This window comes from Camellia sinensis, chromosome 11 (assembly GCF_055761805.1).
Source record: "Camellia sinensis isolate YWXY chromosome 11, ASM5576180v1, whole genome shotgun sequence".
In the NCBI taxonomy this organism is placed as follows: domain Eukaryota; kingdom Viridiplantae; phylum Streptophyta; class Magnoliopsida; order Ericales; family Theaceae; genus Camellia; species Camellia sinensis.
In genome coordinates, this window is record NC_138971.1 from 104,476,660 (window position 1) to 104,492,948 (window position 16,289).

Genomic DNA, 16,289 nt, shown 5'->3' on the forward strand with positions numbered 1-16,289 from the left:
TGTATGAAAGCTATAAGCTTATTTTACAGACATCTCTTCTAAGAGGGGGAGCACGGGAGCCGATTGCGCTTACACCTCTGCCTTCTCCATCTCTTACCATTTAAACTCATTATTTCCCTCATCCTCCTACCATTAAGACCCTCCCCGTTTGTTTTGGGAGATAGAATGGAGGGGATTGATAATGAGGAGATTAATAGTGAGGGGATTGTTAGTGAGGGGATTGATAGTGAAGGGATTAATAGTGAGGGGATTAATAATGAGGAATTATTAAATTATTTTTATATAAAATAATAAAATAAATAAAAAAATATAAAAAATTAAACATTATATTTTAAAAAAAATTCCCAATATATAAAAAATAAAAAAATTTCTAATCCCCTCACTATTTTCTAATACCATCTCTACTTCCTCCTTACCAATCCCCCGTCTAAGGGTATTAGCAATACCAAGGGACTAATAGTCCCAAGGCTTTCTCTGCAAACAAACAGGGGCTTTAGTAATACCTTGGTATTACTAGTCCCAATACCCTCCCCATAACCCAAAACAAACGGGGCTTATATTACATGGGCTTTTTCATCTTTTCTAGTCTCAGTATATATACATATATATACAAGGATTTTGTGAGTTAACTCAGATTGTTTGGGATGACCTAAATAAGTATATTTTTTATCTTTTTATAAAAAGATATGCAGAAAAGTAGAGAGGTGATGTGATAGAAAAAAAATAAAAAAATAAAAAGATAAATTATTTTGTGTATACCAAACTTGACCTTAGATTGATTCATGTATAAAATATGAAAATTTATAATTTTGTTCTTAAAAAATTAGGACATGTGACTTATACGTAGCCAATTTCAATCACAAAAATCAATGAGCATTAATTGACACAATTTTCAAATTTAAAGATTAAAATTGAATCAATTAAATTAATAATAATTAAATTAATACCAGAAACAAATTATAAAGATCACTACTATAACTTAGTGTCGAAAAGATTAGGGTAAATTACACTAACACTCTTGAAGTTTGGGTTTAATACATATTACTTCTTGACGTTTGGAAAATTACATTAACCATCCTATCATTGTAATTATTTAAACAGAATGAAGATATTGAACTCATGCTTTTTATCTTTTCTTGTTTTGTTTTACTTCTTTTTTTTTTTTTTTTCCTCATTTCCTTTGTTTTACTTTTTATTGTCTTTTATATAAGTAGGAGGTTTATAAAATGAAATTATTAATCACAAGAATGAAAATATAATTTTCAAAAAATCAAAAATAAAATATAATTATACCAAATCTCAGTATAATTTACTCAAAAATATAAAATAAAAGATACCGTACCCTTTAAAACGCCCACCCATCATAAAGGCTATAAATTGTAGGTTTATAAATCATAGTGTGCATTTCTTTTTGCATGATGTCACCCATTCCTACTTGAAAGCTTATAATATGAAGCCATTTTCTCTCTACTTTAGAGAAGGAATCAACCCTGCTATATATCTTAATGAAAACTAATATCAAAGGACCAACTGTCTATTTAGAAAATATACCACTCTTTGTCACTCAAGCTAAGAATAATATTAAAATTATGGAAGTAAGCTGAAATTATTGAACATTTTATGTGCCACACAAAGAAACTATGAATTATATATTTGAAATAATAAAAAAATTGGAAGTTAAATAAAAGGACAAATTATATTAAATCCCCTCAAATTATCAGTCATTTACACTTTACTCTTATAATGTTTTAAACCTAATAATTATCCCCCTCAAACTATTTAAATTTGAACATTAAGGTCTCGTTTGGGAACAGACTTTTTTAGTAACTTTTTGATTTTTTGACTAAAATGTGATGTAAAAAAAACTAGTATGTTTGAGATGAATTTTTAACTTTTTACGAAAAGATGTGTAAAAAGTAGAGAGAAAAGAGAATCTTTGACTTTTTGGTATGAGTTATTGGCTTGTTGATTTTTTTAGTGACTTTTTGACTTTTGGCTAAAAAAATTACTTGCCAAACGAGGCCTAAGTCTTTTTATTAGTCATTTGTTAAATATTTTGATAAAAAATTGTCAAGTGTTGTGTACATGATAATTATATTAACTTTTTACCAAAGATAAAAATAGAGTAATTTGGTCATAAAATTTAATATAATCACGTGTACATCACTTGACAAATTTTCATTCAAATATCTAACAAATGACTAACAAAAGGATTTAATATTCACATTTAAATAGTTTAAGGGGAGCACTTGTTAAGTTTAAAACATTAAAAGAATAAAATATAAATGGTCCATAATTTAAGGATATTCCATATAATTTGCCCTAAATAAAAATCCCACCTAGAGAAAGTGACCTCTTTTCTCTTTCCCTATCTTTGAAATATATATATTTAATAGGAAAGTTGTTTTGGTGTTTTAATTTTTGAACTCTAAAATTAACTTTAATCAGTTGGTAGTGAATCTTATTCAGTGTGATGTGATATTTTGATCTTAATTTGTTTGTTTATTTTTTTTTTTCCTTATCATATTGTTAATGCTCTATTAAAATATTAAAATTAATGTTTTGAATCGTTGCTGATCTAATAAATACTTAGGGCTGATAAGGTATATAAGCTATCCATCACACATCAACAAATGCATCTCCCCTTAATGTATGTGACAGAAACTTATGTGATATATTAAGCCTCCTCGTTCCCTCTTTCACACTAAAACCTATTCTCTCTCTCTCTCTCTCTCTCTCTCTCTCTCTCTCATGACAGACAGATCATCAGCACCACTGTTGTTTAGATGGTGTACTAGTCTATCTAGGTCATGAACTGCATTGAAATGGCCTTCTTCCCAGCCAATTTCATGCTACAAAATTCTCATGAAGATGACCATCAACCTCCTACCTCTCTTAGCCCAATTCTACCACTATGCACATCTCAAGACTTCCATGGTACTCTCTCTCTCTCTCTCTCTCTCTCTCTCTCTCTCTAAAAATGGGATTTCAAAAATGTTTAATTATGGTGGTGGTGCAGGTGTTGGTTCACTTCTAGGGAAGAGATCCATGACATTCTCGGGTATTGACATGTGTGATCAAGAAACTAATGGGGATGATGATTTTTCTGATGATGGGTCACAAGCTGGAGAGAAGAAGAGGAGGCTAAACATGGAACAAGTGAAGACACTTGAGAAGAACTTTGAGTTGGGTAACAAGCTTGAGCCTGAGAGGAAAATGCAGTTGGCTAGGGCTCTTGGGCTTCAACCAAGACAAATAGCTATATGGTTTCAGAACAGAAGGGCTAGGTGGAAGACCAAGCAATTAGAGAAAGACTATGAAGTCCTTAAGAGACAGTTTGAAGCCATCAAAGCTGATAATGATGCCCTCCAAGCTCAGAACCACAAACTTCAAGCTGAGGTATGTATATCTTTTTCTTAGTTTGTTATGTTTCTAATTCTAAATCATGGTTGCATATCCTCGTATGTCTATGGAATATTTGATTCCTACATTTTTTTTATATGTGTGTGTATATAATTGTGTATGTATTCTTGGGAATTCTATTAATTCTTTTCTTTTTATTTTATCGGCAAAGAAAATATTTATTAATTCATGAAAGGAAATTACATCGAGATAAAAAGGATTAAGTAGCAAACTTCATCTAAAAACCTTCTTGGACATATGATAGTTCTCATTTCTCAATGAAGCAACTTTCTCTATGTATTTCTTGTTTTTTTATCTTCTCGCGGATTAAGATATATAAAAGTGCAGCCCAGTGCATGAGTCTCCCGCTACTACGGATTTGAGAAAGGTCAGATATCTATTCCTGTATGCAAAGAGACTGTTTTCATGATTCTGATTGAGAAAAACAATGATTACTTTGAATAACTGATGACTACCGTTATGATGTCTTTGGCTAGTTCATCATGATCATTTTAGATGGATCATGGCAATAATTACAACAATCATTTTTGTCCACTTTGTTTTTCAATTGACTACAGTGAGAATCTATGTGCTTATATATAATTGATGTTGAATTCATCAATTTGAATATGAATGTAGATATTGTCACTAAGAAGTAGAGAGCCAACTGAGTCAATCAACCTCAACAAAGAGACAGAAGGTTCTTGCAGTAACAGAAGTGAAAACAGCTCTGATGTGAAGCTAGATATGTCAAGAACACCAGCAATTGAATTTGATAGCCCTCCTCTCTCCACTCATCCAACTAGCAGACCCCTCTTTCCACCATCTATGAGGCCAAGTGGTGTGGCCCAACTCTTCCAAAACTCTTCTTCAAGACCAGAGAAGATTGATCACATTGTCAAAGAAGAAAGCTTTACCAACATGTTCTGTGGCATTGATGATCAAACTGCATTTTGGCCATGGTTGGAACAACAACATTTCAATTGAATTGAACTGAATTCAACTCAACCCAATGGCCTAATTGGGATTTGGAACAATACCCATTTGGCCATTTTCGCAGGCGGATCGGTGAAATAATTTTAAGAAAGTGATTATTATCATGATCAAAGACATCAATATATTCTATTCTATGAGGCTTAAATTAAAATCCTTGTTTTGGTACTTAGAGGACTGGTGTATAAAGTAGTATATATATATCAGGTTGAATTTTAAGGTGAGCTTTCGAAGATTTTTATGGAGGAATAAAGGGGGGGTATGGTGTTTTTGTATTTATATAGCATGTGTTTTTTCAAGCTCATATGGATGTTTGTTGGCTTGTTCAATATATATATATATACATGTTTGTTGGGTTGGTTCATTGAACAAAACTTTCAAAGTTGAATTACATTTTTTTGCTCTCATATATTTTTGGGACATGAAATAAAGGAATTCTGTCCTTACAAAATTTCAACTTTTATTTGTCTTCCTTCTCTTGCTTTGGAATCATGCCTTTGTATTATCAGAAATGTCAGTATCCAAAAGAAATATACAAAAAAATATATTTAAAATTTCAAATGTATTTATTTTTATGTTATATGCACCATATTAAATTTAAATCTACATCATAAATTATTTTTTCTTTAATTTTTTTATTTTTTTATAAATACATTAAATTGTGTTGAATTATCTGAAACAAAAACATGTGAGTTTGGCATCAGCATATAAAATTCATATTTTTTTTAAAACTTTTTTATTTTTAATAATTTCCTTTAATTTTATTTATACTAATTTCTCATGTCCCTCTAGTTAAGTAAAATCTAAGAATATGTAGTTTTAAAAAAAAAAAAATTAAATAACTAAAAATAAATAATAAAAAAACTATTAAAAAAAGTCAATCCCACACTGATTTTTGCTGGTTTCATGAAATTACCACGAGGAAGCTAAAGGTGAAGTAAAAATAAACTTTTAAGAGAGAGAGAGAGAGAATCAAGCACACATTCCAAGAGAGAAAGATGACAAACAGAGATGGAAGAGGAGAAGAAAACAAGGAGAGTTGGAAATGGTCATTCTCGTGAAGGGGACGTTGGCAAAGCTTTGTGCTGACAAAGAATGGGTATGGCATCAAACTCATGTACCCACCCACCACTACCTTTTGGCACTTTCCTTCTCTCTCTCTCCCTTCTCCACTCTCTCCTTGGAGTCTTGGTAGAAAAAGTTGGAGGATTGGATTTGCGAATCAGTGAAAAAAGAAAAAAGAAAAGTCATTCAGTGTTTCAGGTCACGGTCAGGTGCTGTTTCAAATTCATTGTGATGGGTCGAGAGAGTAGAATTTACTAACAGCACTGACTCAGTGCTCTAATTTTGAAGTGTTAATATTAATTTTAATAAATTTATAATTTTAAAATATTAATATTAATTTTAATAAATTAAAATTAAATTATTACACCAATAATAAGATTCACATTCACCACGTCATTAGTGATCATTTAATAATGTGAAATTAGTAGTATGAAATAATTCATCTATCCGAGTAATGGAAGGTTGAATTTAGTGTTCATTTTATTTTATCACTAAAAAATTAATATTATATGGGTAACTGCAGGCCGAATTTTGTGTCTACGTTATTGTTTTTTGTTTTTCATTTTTTTTTTATTTTTTGCCAGTTAAAAAAGTAATTTTATTTATTTATAATGAAGAAATCATTACAAATGAAAGGCTTGCTAGAGACTCCATCATCAGAGTGTCTCCGGCGCTTCTCTTTTTTGTTTCATTAAATTTAAAATTAATAAAAAATGTACAGCACTTCAACTTTAATATCAAATTAGTATGGATTTTTAAATTTTTTTTATCAAATTAAGATTGGTTAGAGCCTTCCATTAAATTACTGTAAATAACCGTTGAGACCATATACTAGACGACCAGACAACATTTTCCTTACGTAGACTTTCTGTAAATTTACACTAACCGATCGACAGGTCGGATATCCTCCCGGTCGACCGGTGATTTAATAAAAAATAAAAAAATTTCATTGAAACGCTTGATATCAGATAAAATTTTTACTCAAATTTGATGAAAAAAAAAAGAGTAAACGTTGGAGATGTTCTTATAGCTTAAAAGTAGCTGTGCAACTAGGGCAGGTTTGGTCGAGTTGGAAGGTTATCCGAGCTCAGCCCAAGTTGTGCTGAGATCGGCCCAGGTCCGTCCAAGCCCGAATTGTAACCCGAGATTGCCTGTCCAAGCCCAACCCGAGTTAAACCTGAATTGCTCGAGTTGCCTAAATCGTATATATATGTTTTTTTTTTGGCATCTACATTATTAAATTATTAAAATTTGACTCTATTTACATTTTTTTTATATATAGAAAATCATTAATACAATCAAAACAAATAATTTATCTAATGTAAGAGAAATGGCGCTATAATAGTTTTTACAATTTATGAGTGAAAAAAAAGGAGTAAATTTTATGTTATTTGTATATATAATATATATTTAATACGATTTAATAATATAAATTACTTTAATATCATGTAATGGCTAATAATTTTTATACATATATATATTTTATATTTTTATATATTTATATATGTATAATTCGGGTTTCAGGTTACTCGGATTGTTTGATGTCTTTGCCCAAACCCATCCAAATTTAATTCGGGCTTCTGAAGTTTTGCCCAAGTCTGTACCGAATTTGAAAATATATTGTCCAAGCCCTAAAAAAATTCAGGCTGGGTTTGGATTGCTTGGGTTAAGCCCGCCCAAGTTGCACCCTTACTTAAAAGTACATCCCAATTAGGTTGACACTTACAATTGAATCCAGTTGCTTTTCCTTATGTCACGTTTCCTTCGTGTTTGCTCCTCCTTATGTCACGTGACATTTGATCTATTGGAGAAGACTCTTACAATCTATTTAAGTCGTGAGGGGAGATGACAAAAGAAAAGAAATGATTATAATTTTTTACTATCATGTTTAGATGAATAAAAAAGAAGAAAATGTAATTTTTCACCTATCTTGTTTGGATATAGTAAGTAAGATAAAAGAAAGGAAAGAGTTCTACTTCAGTTTACTAAAATAACCTTCCATATTAATAAGTTATGTTTTTTCATGAAGATAATTTTAGTATTTTAAAAAAGTTTCATTAAACCCATTTTTTTTCTCACCAAATCTCACCATTTTTTATGAGAAACAAAACTTAAGTTTAGTGAGAGTCATTTTCTCTATATTTTTCACTATTTCTCACATTACTTAACCATCCAAACAAATGATAGGCTTACATTCTCACCATTTCTTTTATTTTCTTACCAAACATCTCTATCTAAACGGAGTGTTACCACTTTAGTGATACATGATATATAATAAATATTTTATTTTATTTTTATTTATTTCATTTACACATATCGCATGTGGCAACTATTAATTTTAATAATTGGATGAATAGTAGAGAGTTATGGCAATCGATGATTAGTTGGTGACATAGTGTTTGGCGTTCTTAAGTATACTGAATAATTTTTGGGAAAGATATATTTGTAAAAATATTGACGTCGATGCATGAGGTCAAGAACATTATTTCAATTGAAAATTTTTATAAAAACATATAAGGATAAATTTTACTTTATTCTCTTGTAGTTTACATCATGTGTGATTTATTTTCTAATGTTTAGAAATGATTCTATAATTTTCACATAATTTGTAGATTAAAGTGCACTATTAAATATTTTATCCAACTTCACAGTAAATACAAAACATGTGACAGATATAAGGGAATTATATATTATTTTTAAATTTTAAGAGGATAAATCACTAATGAAATAAATCACATGGATTAAATGTGATAAACTTTGGCCCCTTGTTTATCAAATTCAAATGGAGAGAGAAAGAATGTGTGAATGGGTCAAGCAAGAAAGAAGTGTGGTCACTGTAATTTTAATTGATTCTTTAAAAAAGTGAGGTTAAATCTATTAAAAAAGTGAGGAATTATTCATTAGTTATATAATAGTTTATCATTTTTTTCTTTTTTGGATAGATTTAACTTCATCTTTTTTTTTCTTTTTGAAAAGATATTTAAAAATTATTTAAATACAAAAAATGAATAAAAATAAATATATTAATGAAATAGAATTTTAATGTAGAGAATCTAATGGAGTGTGTACACACACACACAAAAAAAAGTTAGGTAAAATATAAAAGTGTTTTTGAGTTATAATTTGATTAAAAATTTATTGAGACTAATATGGATGCTTTAAAATAAAGTTTGCCCAAAATATAATTAGGGAATGAAAATATATATTAGCATGTATTAAATAAATTATAAAAATGATATTAAAAATATTTATCAAAAAAGTTATTGTACGAATGCATATCACATATATATTCATGATACTATGTTTTTAAACTATTCCTTACCATTAGCCTGTTTGGTTTGGAAATTTTTTTGAGTTTTCAACTGGAGATATCTACCCTATCCTTTTTTTCCTTTGGGCAAATTAGACTGTTAATTTTTACATTTTAAGGGGTATTTGTTTGGACGGACTAAATAAGGGATGATTATAATCCATCGGATTGTTAGTCCTGGGATGCATTGTCTCCGGATAATTTGATTGAACTGAATTTGTATCCTATGTTTGTTTAGTCATGGGATTGGATGTCTGGATTGGGTTATTTTTAGTAAATCCAATGTTTTATTGGACGGACTGAATAAAGATAAATGTTCAAAAGACTATTTTACCCTTGTAATTTATAACTTTTATTTAATATATAATTTTAAATTTGTAATCTATAATTTATAATTTAACAACACTAATTTTTTTTAATTTATAAGGCCATAATTTTTAATTTATTATTTTCAATTAAATTAAATTCATAATTTATATTTTTTATTTAATATATAATTTTAAATTAACAACACTAAAAAAATAATTTTATTTAATATATAAATTTAATTTTTTAACAACACTAAAAAAATTTAATTTATAAGGTCATAATTTTTAATTTATTATTTTTAATTAAATTAAATTTATAATTTATATTTTTTATTTAATATATAATTTTAAATTAACAACACTAAAAAAATAATTTATAAATGTTCAAAAGACTATTTTACTCTTTTTCAATTGTTTATTAAGTAATAGCATGAGAGTAAAATGGATATTTCACACATTAGTCTCATGGGATACCAATCCCATGGAAATAATCTCACCTCTCTCCCTAGGATACAATAATCCCTCATAAGAGGAACTAATAGTCTGGAGGGGCTATTAATCCGGAGCAAAAAAATTGAACCAAACAATGAATTATTAGTCCGGCTGGACCAATAGTCCAATCCCATGAAATAATCCCTCAAAACAAACATACTCTTATATCATTTTGACCTCACAATTTTAGTTGGTTCAATTGCGATTCTTGATTTAAGATTTTATGTTAATTTGATCTAATGGAGGAGGCACGAAAAATAATTATTGAGTTGGTCGGAATTAACGCATTGAATTGATTAAATTTAAAATTTTTGTCTTAGAAATATGACACATGTCTCTTATGTGCATATTTTTCATATAATAATGTTAACTGACGTAACCAATTAGACTAAGGCCAAGTTTGGGATGTTCCAAAAAAGCCAAAAAGTCAAAAAGTTACTCAAAAAGTTAAAAAGTTAATACTATTCATCAAAAGTCAACAATTACGGCTGCACAACTCCCAATTCAAATTTTTCCCTACAAATCAATTTTTACAATTTTTTATTACACATTTTCCAATAAAAAGTCAAAAAGTTAACCCAAACATCCATATTTTCAACCTCAATTTTTTAGTCCAAAAAGACAAAAAGTGCACTTATTTAGTCTTCCCAAACTTGGCCTAAGTAGTTGTTTGACATTTGCTATAATTGCATAGGGTCATGCTACATCCCCCTAAAAAAAACCCCCCTAATCCCCCTAATTTCCATATCAAGTAAAAAAAAAAAAAAAAAAAAAGAAAAAGTTGCCAAAAATGGAAATTAGGGGGATTAGGGGAGATAATTTTAGGGCTCCAAATCATTTCCCAATTGGATATTATTCTATTTAGGTCACAATCATCTTATTGAAGTCACATCACATCTCTACTACATCACTTCAAATTCAACACATATTTTACATTTTTTGATAAAAAGTTAAAAAATATACTAATCTATCACTTCCCAAACAATCCCTAAATTAAAACAAAAGAAAAAATTGGATTAATTAAAATTACAAATACCAAAATAAATGGCCAAAATATAAGAACTCCGGCTATAATTTGCTCTTATCCTTTTTACAATTTTTTTTTTTTTTTTTTTTTTTTTTTTTTTGGTGGAAAAAGTTATGGTGATCCACACTGTCACCCACTTCAGAGCAGCAAACAAACAAGTACTGTCTGTTTTTCACCCTTCTTTCTTGCTTGAATCCCCCACCTCCTTCGACACATCTCCTTTTCCATTTTCCATCCACTCACATATTCTCTCTCTCTCTCTCTCTCTCTACTCCAGCTCTACATTTGAATTTGATAAACATCTCTTCCACATTTTGAATATCAGACATTGATTTCTAATACAAGTTCTCTGCAGTGACAGCAAGAAAAGCAAATTAGCTGTCAATTGCATGTTTTTTTCCATTGTAAAAGAAAGTGGGCTGTGGAGGAAGAAAAATGGGTGCATACTTGAAGATAAATACCTCTTTTCCTATTGATTGGTTCCTCCAAAAGGTTTGTGCAAACTATTTTTAGGAGTGGTCCACTTTAAAGTAAGTTGAACAAAAGGTTACATAAAAACAACTCACAATTTCAATTCATACCGCAAATCTAAATTTAATTTTGAAAAATTTAGAATTTTTAGATATTGATTTGTAATTATGTATCAATTTTAACTAGTAAATAATAATTCCAATCAAACAATTAAGACAAATCGACAACGATTTTAATGTGAAAAAATCACAATTGAAGTGTCTCCAATTGTGATAAAAAAACCATGAGCAAAAGTCACAAAACAATCCACTAAGAAAACAAAAGGAATTACATAAGTGTACTCTCAATTACCTAGCAAATTCACACCCGAATTGAACCGACCCCTATTTGCCTCTTCCACTACGGTCTTTACCTCAGAATTGTCTTACCCAACGTTGAATCCACAACGTCGATATCGAATTCACGACGATGACCTATTCCAGAATCCACCAAAACTTCAGGCCTAAGTTCTACGGAATCCACCGAAGAACAACTCTCTCTTTTGTATTGAATAAATAAAACAAACAAATCCTTTGATATGATTCATTCAATTCATGATTAATCTCTCACAAATATCAAAGGAAAACAAGGAAAGAAGCTCCAGATAAAAACCCTAATACTGAAGAACAAGATTTGGAAGCTGTACCCTAAAATCGGACTGAAACACATATTTATAGAAAACAGATCCACGATCTCCGCTATAGCGGAAGAATGGCCGCTTGTGTGGATCTACACTCGAGCGTAGGAATGGTTGTTCGAGCGGAAAAAAAATAACTGAGTAATGCTACAGACCCCAAATATTTTACCAAAAGTTTTACCAAATGTCTCACATGGGTGTGGGACCCACACAATGTGGGTCCTATGTGAGTCCCACACCCATGTGAGACATTTGGTAAAACTTTTGGTAGAATTTTTGGGGCCTCTAGCATTTTTGAAAATAACTCCAATACTTTTGCAGGCGAGTGAAATTTCTGAAAGGTCGTGATCTCCGCTCGAGCGCAAGAATAGCTGCTCGAGCGGACAGACAACTTCGACTACAATTTTTCCTTTTGCTTCGGGGGCGTTGCCCCTTGACCCCGCTTGGGCGCTGTCCCGGACTTGCCAAGGGGCGCTGTCCCCTGGACCTCCGTGAGCTGATCGGGCAGTTCGATCCTCGACATAGTCAGCGAAGTGGCAAACATGATAGAATTAAGATCACAAACTCCTCTGCATAAGCACAATTCGGATTGGATTCTCATCTAAAACTCATAGCCTTACTGAAATAAAAGATCGAATAAAATAACAATTAAAATGAGTTTTGTCAAATAAGATTGTCAAAAATAAAAACCTAACAAATACGATACAAGTTAATATAGAATGTATTTTATTCACATATTTTAAAATTTGAACATCTCACTATGTTTGGTTTTAGAAAATTAAATTTTTTATTTTTTGTACTCTTTTGTTTTAGTGAATTTTTTTTTATATTTTACATAATTTTTTTATTTTTTAAATATACTTAATCTAAATACACTTAAAAAGTATAATATTTATAAATAGATAAAAAAGCTTTTAAAAAATTTACAAAATGCAAAAAATAAAACAATATGAAAATTTAATATATTTTTATATTTTGTCGTATTCAATGATTTTTTAAAAGTTTTTTGTACAATTTTTTTACTTAAGTATATTAAGATTAAATGGATGTAAAAAAAAAAAACAATTATTAAAATATTTTTTAAAAATCATTAAAATATATAAAAAATGAATAAAAAACTCAAAAACTATTTTTGAAAATTCAAAATCAATTTTTTATTTTATTTTATAGACGTGTGTGGATATGCTTGACAACCATGTTTAATTACCATATTAAGTTAAGTAGGCTATTATGAATACGAGAAAATTGAGTGATGAAATTACTCTTATAGTGGTATTAGGTCAGAGTGGTAAGATAAATTATAATTATTTATGCTGTTGTCGGGTGGTATTAATTGATTAAAATTAAATCTATAAAATTACATAAAAACTAATTATATAAAATATGGTCCTGTTATTTTTGTAAAGTATGGACAAAATAATATTTTCCCCTTTAATTTCATAGGATTGGATCTGTAATCCCACACTCTAAAGTTGTGTTTGAATTATAAATTTGAGTAAAATTTTTAAAAGGAAACGGAAGAAAGTAGATAAAATGTAGATATATTTCATTATATTTCACATACCTTTTTAATTTTTTGTTTTTAAATCTTTACCTAAATCTATAATTTAAAAAAAATTATAAAAAAATATTAATCCCAACATGTGAGGTTATTCGTATTTCTATATAACCAAATATGATTTCAGTTGGCGCCTACTGGATTGCCAGTCCAACTCCAACACTAGATAAACAAATATGGCCAATGAGTTTCATAATCTCCATTTCATAGATAGAATAGAAATATTCATTTCATTTGATATGGTTGCAATGCATCATCAAAATTTAAAATTGAAGATTTTAAGTTTAAAAAATTTTCTTAACTATATTTAAATTCAAAATAAATATCATTTCTATATGAAAGAGTGATGAGGAGTCACTACAAGGAAACACACTTTTGGCGACTAAAATATTAGTCGCCAAAAGGATTTGCCGACCAAATACTTTGGTCGCTGGAAGTATTAAATTTCTGCACCTACCCACCAACTAAAATAGAATTTTATCCACTAAACGAACCAAGATTTTATCAAGTACAAGCAAGAAGTTAACTCCATTCACACCTTCTCCATCCCCGCCAATACATGCATATATATATATATATATATTGGGTTAGTTTCGAATATTCCTAAAACAGAGGCACATTGCTCATATAGTTCAACAATCCATAATGGGGAATCAAAAATCGGCAATCTGAAATTTAACGAAACCCAATTACAAAATCAGAAAAAAAAACCCTAAAATTTGTTTGCGAAATCAATGGAAACTGAAAGAAAAAAACATTTAAAAACCCTACAGTAGAATGGGAGACACAGCGAGGAAGAGACCCAGAGCGATAGAGAGGGAGAGAGACGAGAGACAAATACCTGATAGATTGTTGTGGGGCCAATTTGCAGTGATCGTGGTGGTCAACGCCGGTGGCCAGTGATGGTGATGATCAGCGGTCAGGTTTGCTATCGACTGCTGGTATGTGAGGTAATATATGTGTGAGAGAAAACAGGTTCGAAAATGTGTCCCTGAAATATATATATTGGGCGCGAATATTTAATCAATTTCCCTCTATAATTTTTTTCGAAGATTTAGCGACTAAATCATATTTGTCGCCAAAAATGATTCACAACGACTAAACATTAGTCGCCAAAAGCACCCTAGTTGGCAACTAATTCCAATTTTTCGTCGGCAATGAGAGTAAATACAGCGACTAACTTAGTTTTGGTCGCCACAAATCCAATAAAAATATGCCATCTTTTGGCGACAAAATGTTTTGGTCGCAAAATGGTGGAAAACAACGACGAAAACTTTAGTCGCCAATAATTACATATGGCGACTAAATTAATTTAGTAGCTAAAAATATTAGACGAATACTGACTAAATCAGGTTGTTTGTCGCCCAACATGATTCTTTTGGCGATTAAAATTGGTTTTGATCGCTAATTTTGATCGCCAATTATGTATTTTGTTGTAATGAGTCACCCATTCATCATGTAAAAAACTTTTTTGCGTGTTCATATATCGTAGCATAACCCTGGTGGCTATACAAAAATATGCAAATCAGCCTTATCTTTAAAGTTGTCTAGAATATTCATTGGTTTTCATAAATTTAAAATAAGTCATAAATTAATCGTCACTTCAGTAGTGTATTATTGGACTTTTTGGCTTAGCTCAATTGCCAAGTGGACTAGCACCAACATGTCTAGACTTTTTTTTAGGTAAGTAACATGTCTTGACTTTAGTTGGTAAATGAAAGAGCTAGGATGGGGGCAACACTTCAAGAATAACATGAAGCATCGTTTGACTTTGAGTCATATTATCAAATATTGTATAGTTTTTAAATTAGTTGATGTCTACCTTTATGATTCTCTCATTTTATAACAAGGGCACTGCTGGGGACCCTCAGTGGGGTGATCCCCAGCACCCCTACCTCCACGTAGGGTTGTGAGAGCAAGTCTTAAAAAAAAAAAAAAAAAAAAAAGTTAATTTACACCAATCAAAAAATAGTGGGGTGGTGGGGTCATCCTCACTGGGGATCTAAGTCTTTTTCTTTATAACAATACAAACAAATTATTATGTTTCATAAAAAAATATCAGAGTTGGATGCTGCACAATAGTCTGTTGTGCTCTCTTGTAGAAGTTGTTTTTGAATATTTTTTAATGATTTAAATCGTTCAAATTGTAGAATTCGTTGAGAATATTATCCATGCAAAAAATTAAATTAATCGGATATTTGTAACCTTCATGATTGGACATAATTGTTTTTAAAAAATTATAAAAATTATGTAAACTATTAATTTTAATTTTTTTAAAACAAATGCGCTCTTGTTATAGAGTTATATATATCCAATCAATTTGATTTTTTGCATGGATGATTTATTTAACGAATCCTATAAGATGAACAGTTCAAATTATCAAAAAACATTCGGGACAAATCTTCATAAGGGAGTACAGTAGCTTGCTGTGATAAATTAAGGCACATCAAGATCCCCAAATCCAAAAATATCACTGTAACATCATTTTAGATAGATTAATTTATGTCTAAAATTTTGTTTTGTATCATTTTCTTCTGAATTTGGAAAGATTGATTTCATGAATTACAATTATCTAGACAATACTCAATCGCAAAACAACCCTACACATTAAAGTTATGTTTTCTAAGTCTACCCATAGAATTACAATAGTGAATGATAATTTCATCTATAATGTATTTTTCATCATTTTCTTAATAAACCAAATATGAAAATAAAATTTTTGATGAAATAACCATTTCATTCCGTCCAACCAAAAGCACGTTTCTTTCTCTTGCTTAGAGAGCAAGAAAAAAAAAAAAAAAAAAATGCTACATGACCAGAATTTTTATATAAAAATATTATCTAGAATGATATGGTATTAGTATTTTTAAATTGTGAACTACACTGATAGATCTTTTGATATGTAAATAAACACTAACAACCATATTATTTTATGTAAAAATTATGTTAAAAAAAAATAAAATTCATGTTTGTATAATATTATTCGA

The 16,289-nt window shown here is 29.8% G+C and overlaps 1 protein-coding gene across 1 annotated transcript; it reads left to right on the top strand.

The window, feature by feature from the left end:
* Nucleotides 1–2,614: 2,614 nt before the first annotated feature.
* LOC114304252 (homeobox-leucine zipper protein ATHB-13) lies at nt 2,615–4,769 on the top strand. Its single transcript, XM_082894414.1, has 3 exons — nt 2,615–2,937; nt 3,020–3,399; nt 4,042–4,769. The coding sequence occupies exons 1-3, from the start codon at nt 2,811–2,813 to the stop codon at nt 4,387–4,389; spliced, it is 855 nt and encodes a 284-aa protein (XP_082750540.1). The 5' UTR covers nt 2,615–2,810; the 3' UTR covers nt 4,390–4,769.
* Nucleotides 4,770–16,289: the final 11,520 nt, after the last annotated feature.

What these genes read in the sequence shown, in the direction of transcription:
- LOC114304252 (XM_082894414.1), top strand. Translation starts at nt 2,811, where the DNA reads ATGAACTGCATTGAAATGGCCTTCTTCCCAGCCAATTTCATGCTACAA. An exon ending in CACATCTCAAGACTTCCATG is followed by an intron (nt 2,938 to 3,019) that starts GTACTCTCTCTC and finishes GTGGTGGTGCAG; the next exon opens with GTGTTGGTTCACTTCTAGGG. An exon ending in ACCACAAACTTCAAGCTGAG is followed by an intron (nt 3,400 to 4,041) that starts GTATGTATATCT and finishes ATATGAATGTAG; the next exon opens with ATATTGTCACTAAGAAGTAG.